The 6,000-nt window shown below is 37.6% G+C and overlaps 1 protein-coding gene across 1 annotated transcript in view; it reads left to right on the top strand.

Moving 5' to 3' along the window:
• Window positions 1-433: 433 nt before the first annotated feature.
• LOC134477200 (uncharacterized) overlaps window positions 434-6,000 on the top strand; it is a 58,274-nt gene continuing 52,707 nt past the window's right edge. Inside the window, exon 1 of the mRNA XM_063254232.1 lies at window positions 434-472. Coding sequence (XP_063110302.1) covers window positions 434-472 — 39 coding nt within the window. The remainder of the gene's footprint in view (window positions 473-6,000) is intronic.

Below are 6,000 nucleotides of genomic sequence, written 5' to 3'. Positions count from 1 at the left end.
AAATGAAGAATAAGAAATATTTCCAACCCACACAGGAATGGGAAACGGGACTCTTCAGAGGACACGAACCACTTGTGAGTCCCTTCCACCTTGGGGATAATTTGGCTCCTGGGAAAGAAACCCCAAGAGTTGAGTCCATTCTAAAATGCAAGTCCATGCAGCCCATGGCTGAGAAGCCCAGCTCCCTGTTTCTGGTCAGCGAGGGCTGGATTCCACATCATGTGCAGTGTACAAGTACTTAGGACTGAGGACAAACTGTCAGCTCTGCTAAGGCACCACCTCTTCCCTGCCCTGTTGGGCCTCATCATCCGAGGACTTCCAGAACAAGGGGGGAAAATACTGGCAACACAGTAGGGAAGAACTCACTTTGCCTGTGAGCTGAGTGAACACAGGTAGCCTTGCAGGTAGCTACCTGCCCACTTGCCTGTGGAGCATGGCCCACCCAAAGGCGAGTGCCAGTGGAGGTGTGTGGGTAAGTGCTGCCAACTTGGTTCTATAAGCTGGGGACACCAAGGAAGAGAAGCCTGTGTACATGGTGACTATGAATGGATCTGTGAGGTCTGGTCCTGAGGCCTGATCTGAAAGCACCTGCCCAACAACACAGCCAGAAGATGACTTGAGACATAGACCGTGAGCCCCATCCCAGCTTCTTCTTAGAGCCATGGTAGAGCTGCCACTACAAGATTCATCCCATGAAGGTAGGATTGGATTAACATAGACAAGTCAATAAATGTAATACACCACATCAACTGAGCCAAAGACAAAAATCACATGATCATCTCAATAGATGCAGAAAAAGCTTTTAATAAAGTCGAACACTTGCTTATGATTTTAAAAACCCTACAAAAACTCAGAATAGCTGTTATCTACTTCAGTATGATAAAAGCCATCTATGACAAGTCGACAGCCAACATTATACTAAATGGACAAAAACTGAAATCTTTCACTCTAAAAATCAGAAACAAGACAAGGATGACCACCATCACAACTCCTATTCAGTATAGTTTTGGAAACATTAGACAGAGCAATTCGACAAGAGAGAGAAATAAAAGGAATAAAAATAGGAAAGAAACAAGTTAAATTATCATTATTTAGAGATGATATGATACTCTACATAGAAGACCCCAAAAACTTCATCAAAAGACTACTAGACTTAATAAACAGCCTGGGAGGCCTAGGCAAGAGGATCATGAGTTTGAGACCAACCTTGGTGACTTAATGACTTAGTGAGAACCTGTCTCAAAACAAAAAATAAAAAGAGCTTGGGATATAGTGTAGTGTGAAGGCTCTGGTTCAAATAATAAACATTGTAATAAACAATGTAGCAGTGTAGCTGGATACAAAGTCAACACTCAAAAATCAATAGGATTCCCATAAACAACAAATTCACTGAGAGAGAAATTATGGAAATAACATCCTTCACAATAGCATCTAAAAAATAAGAAACCAAACACAAAATCTATTGCAAGACAAATTGGGTAAAAACCTTGAAGACATAAGGGTAGGTAGAGAATTCATGAACAGGAATCTAATCACATAGGAAATACTTCCCGGAATCAACAACTGGAATCATGTCTTATTAAAAAGTTTCTGTAAGTCAAAAGAAATCTCTAGCATAGTGAAAAGAAAACTTACAAACTAGGAAACAATCTTAGTGAACTGTCCATCAGGCAAAGGACTTCTCTCTAAAACATATAAACAATTTTTAAAAATTAAACCCCCCCAAAATTCAAGGATCCAATCCAAAAATGGGCATCTCGAATGAATACACAATTCTCAGATGAAGAAATACAAATGGAAAATAAACATATGAAAAAATGTTCATCATCATTACTCGTTAGAGAAATGCAAATTAAAACCTCACTGAGATTCCATCTCACTCCAGAAAGAATGGCCAAGTTCAAGAAAACTACCAACAACAAATGCTAGAGAGACTGTGGGGAAAAAGGAATTCTCCTGCACAGGTGTTGGGAGTGTAGACTGGTGCAACCACTGTGAAAGTCAGTCTGGAGATTTCAGAAAGCTGGGATTGGAAGTCCAATTTGTTCCAGCTATTCCACTTCTAAGCATACTCCCAGAAGAACTGAAAACACCGTACCACTGTGATATATGTGCACCCATGTTTATAGCAGCACAATTTGTAATATCCAGATCTTGGAAACAACCTACGTGTCCATCAACTGAGGAATGGATAAAAAAGTTGTGTTATTTTTAGACAATGGAGTAGTACTCATCTATAAAGAATGATCATATTGAGGTATTTATAAATAAATGGATGCAACTTGAGACCTTACTCATAAACGAAATAAATCAAACTCACATGTATAAATACCAAATAGTTTCCCTAGTGTAAGAAATGGTAAGAATACATAAGGTATGTGGTAATCATGATTCCCCCATTATATTGCTTTGAAGCCTTATAATGTTTCCATAATTCCTTATAATGTTTCCATTCCATTCATTCCATGGGATGGTTTTTCTTGTCATTCACAAAGGAGTCCCCAAACTTGAGTTCAAAAAATGGAGCAAAAACATATTTTAAAAAGCAGCACTGATTTATTTTAACCTGGGCCCAGCGACACAGTGCAGTTGGAGATTGCAAAGGCTGTATGTCATTCCTCTACACTTGCTGCCCTTATGTACACATCACTGCTCACAAAGTAGGAGTTATGGGCCTGGATCAGGAAAACTGTTAATGAGAAAGAACTTTGTTTTCCTTAGCAGAGCAGAGGATAGAGTAGTCTAGCAGTAATTAAAACCTTTGTTAGCTTATTTTAGCACCACATCTATTATTTGTAGAGGGCAACAATGGTTAATGTATCAATTAGGTTAGGTTTTACAATTCTTTACAGAGGAGAGCATTGATTAACATATCAATTAGGTCACCCAGAGGAAAAGAAACATGCATATAGAACAGTAGGCCACATTACAAGTATTTTGGTTTAATACAAATATAATGAAGCTCTTTTTGCTAGTGTACAACAGTTTTATTCTGGGTTGTTTGATTTTATTGTCTGTGATAGTATGAACAACTACTTTGAAGAAAGCAAGACATTATAATAGCTAGTGATGATTTATTATCTTGTTTTGAAGTCCCACTAAGCTTTTGTTCTTCTGTCTTCTTCGGTTTTATCATGTTGTATCTTATTGGATTCTATTATATGTGATAGTATAAACAAAAATTTTTATACACAAGGAGATAATATAGTAACCATTGTTCATTTTCTGTTAATTGGTTTTGAATACTCTGTAATACTTTCATTCTCTTGAATGGCTTTACACTGTCTTTCTATGTTTTTGGGGTTTTTTTTTTTGTTTGTTTGTTTGTTTGTTTGTTTTTTTTTTTTTTTTTTTTTTTTGTCTTTTTCCTTTCTATCGGTACCGGGGATCGAACTCACGACTACAGAGTATATCAAGGTATACTCAAATATTTCAAGGAAAGAGACCCTATGGTAGCTACTTTTATGTCGGATTGTCTTGTAATGAAATACTATGTTGCTTAAATTGTTCTGTTCTGACCTGTGTTGTTGTGTCTTTTATCTTAATCATTAAAATAAAAAAAAATGCTGAAAACTGCTTTTACTATAGAGAATAAGATTCCCACCAAGGGGGTGGGGGTTAAGCTCAGCGGCATAAGAGCCTGCCTTGCAAGCAGGTAGTCGTGAGTTCAATCCCTGGTACCGATAAAAAGGAAAAAGACAAAAAAAAAAAAAAAAATTAAGATTCCCACCAAGTTTTATACTAGGTTTTTATTTTATTTTTTAATACCAAAATATACTTAGAATGAATTTCACAAGAATATTTGGTTTAGATATTTTTGGCCTGCAATTCGATAACTTACATTAACATAAAATGGCTGCTGTTTTCTTTGCTCTAACGTTTCTTTTGTGTGTTACTCCTTTAATATGGAGCTCATGTTCAAACTTTACATTGATGAAAAAAGTGTTACTTTTAGCAAGGGTTTAATATCTGTTCATAGATTAGTAATTTAGACTTGCATAAAAATATGTTGCTTTGCAATATAGTTGTGGACTAGGGTTTTATTGAAAATCTGGTTCTGGGGAATGAGAATGATGAATGAGATGCCTAAGAAAAAGCTCTTCTCAGATACACCTTACTAAACAAAGGAGAGGTTAATGACTCCAGATGATGACTTTTAAAAGGGGATATCAATAGTAACAGTTACAATGGAATAAAGGATCACAATTGAAGTGTGTGCCTGGGTTATCTTACCATCTTACTCTTGAACTGGTTTAAAATCTGTAACTTTATATCTGGGGCTTCATCTATTAGTGTTTTATTAAGAGTAACTTTTATGAAAACTGCAATTGAATCACGTCAGAAATATATGAGTTAGTCACCCTACTTTTCAGAGAGTGCTATAAACTTTTTAATACACTCAATACACAGTGGGCTGGTAAATTAATGAAACACTTTAAAGAGATCATACATGAAAATCAGCCTCAAGCCAGCACCTTCCCTCCCTGGTAAGCGGCGGTAGTGTGGCCCACTGCAGCCCCTCCAGGGGGAGAACTAGCAGTGTCTCCTGAAATCCACATCATGTTGGAACTGAGGATGCTGTGAAAACAAATGACCATTCTTAGGCATTGTAAACATTACAGGACTTCCAAAGGAGACAATAGTCAAACCAGAATGGGCATCTTAGTGAATCTTATTGCCTTCAAAGTAGTTGCCTATACCCTCAAACTTGATACTATCATACAGAATGGAACAGAGTCTAATCAGTCAAAACAAGATCGTGGGAGTATTACAGGACTTCAAAACAAGTTAATAGGAAATCTAAAAGAGTTACTATTATATATCCTAATTTTTTAAATTTTTCCCCTTAAGTAAGACAAACATAAGAAATAACTGAATAATTTTTTTTTAAAGAATAAGGGGGAGATTGAGATAAAACAGGACATAACAATATAACAATAGAGGTCAAAGCATGACAGTTTCAGCAACCTAGTACTTCACCACCATATAACCCGACTTAAGAGTAGTTACCATAGTGTCTTTTTCCTTGAAATATTTGGATAAAACTTCATATACTATAGCTTCAAATATTTCCATATCAAGAAGCCCAGAATAAAGCCTTTCTAATTAATGAGTGAAAACTTTACAAGGCTTCAAGGCCACAGAATGGGGAATCATGATTACCACATATTTTTATATATTTGAATCATTACTTACATTAGGGAAACTATTCGGTATTCATACATGCGAGATTGATTTATTTCACTTACGAGTATGGTCTCAAGCTGCGTCCATTTATTGATAAATATCTCAATGTTGTTAGGGCCGACGCCGCAGGGAAAGAGACCCCAAGGACTCAACTCTTGGTGAGGGAAAAAAGTTTATTTCCATGCGCATGGGGTCCTCCAGGCAAACGAGTGCGGAGGGCCCCGAGGGGAATCTGTGCAGGGTTTTTAAGGGCACAAGCGGTAAGCAAGCAGGTTTACAGAAGCAAATCGCATTGGTTAATTTTGAACGGCACAGGACTTGGCAGATGCTGATTTGAGGGGTCTGGGGCTGAGTAACCATGGAGACTGAGGGTCCTGGTCTGATCTCAGAGTGCCAGGTACAACTCGGTCTCGTTTGAACAGCACATTCCTTTACTTATCTTTATCTTTACAGAGGACAGAACGTCTTGTGGTTAATGACTAGCAGATGTATTTCTTCCTGTCCTGCTTTGATATCTCAAGGAGGAATTAGGGAGTGAAACATTCCTTACAGCTCTGTTCTATAGCTCGGGGGGGTTACATTACAAACGGGGAGTCGATTCTCTGATTCCCCCCTTTTTTTTCTTGTGGATGACTTTTAATCTTAAAGGTCCTGTATGGGTAAGGGATCATATTGTTGACGTAGCACCATAACTTTTACTTGAGAAATCTGGGCCCTCACAAACTGGGTTACTCGGTTAATGAGGCAAGGGGCTATATCTATGACTATAATGAATCCGGCCAGGGGTCCCAATAAAGGGAGAATATAGGGCAG

Source organism: Cavia porcellus, unplaced genomic scaffold, assembly GCF_034190915.1.
Source record: "Cavia porcellus strain 051 isolate PalLab524CR breed Dunkin Hartley unplaced genomic scaffold, mCavPor4.1 scaffold_8, whole genome shotgun sequence".
NCBI classification, from domain to species: domain Eukaryota; kingdom Metazoa; phylum Chordata; class Mammalia; order Rodentia; family Caviidae; genus Cavia; species Cavia porcellus.
The sequence above is the reverse complement of the archived record's forward strand: the minus strand, read 5'-3'. Positions and strand labels throughout refer to the sequence as shown.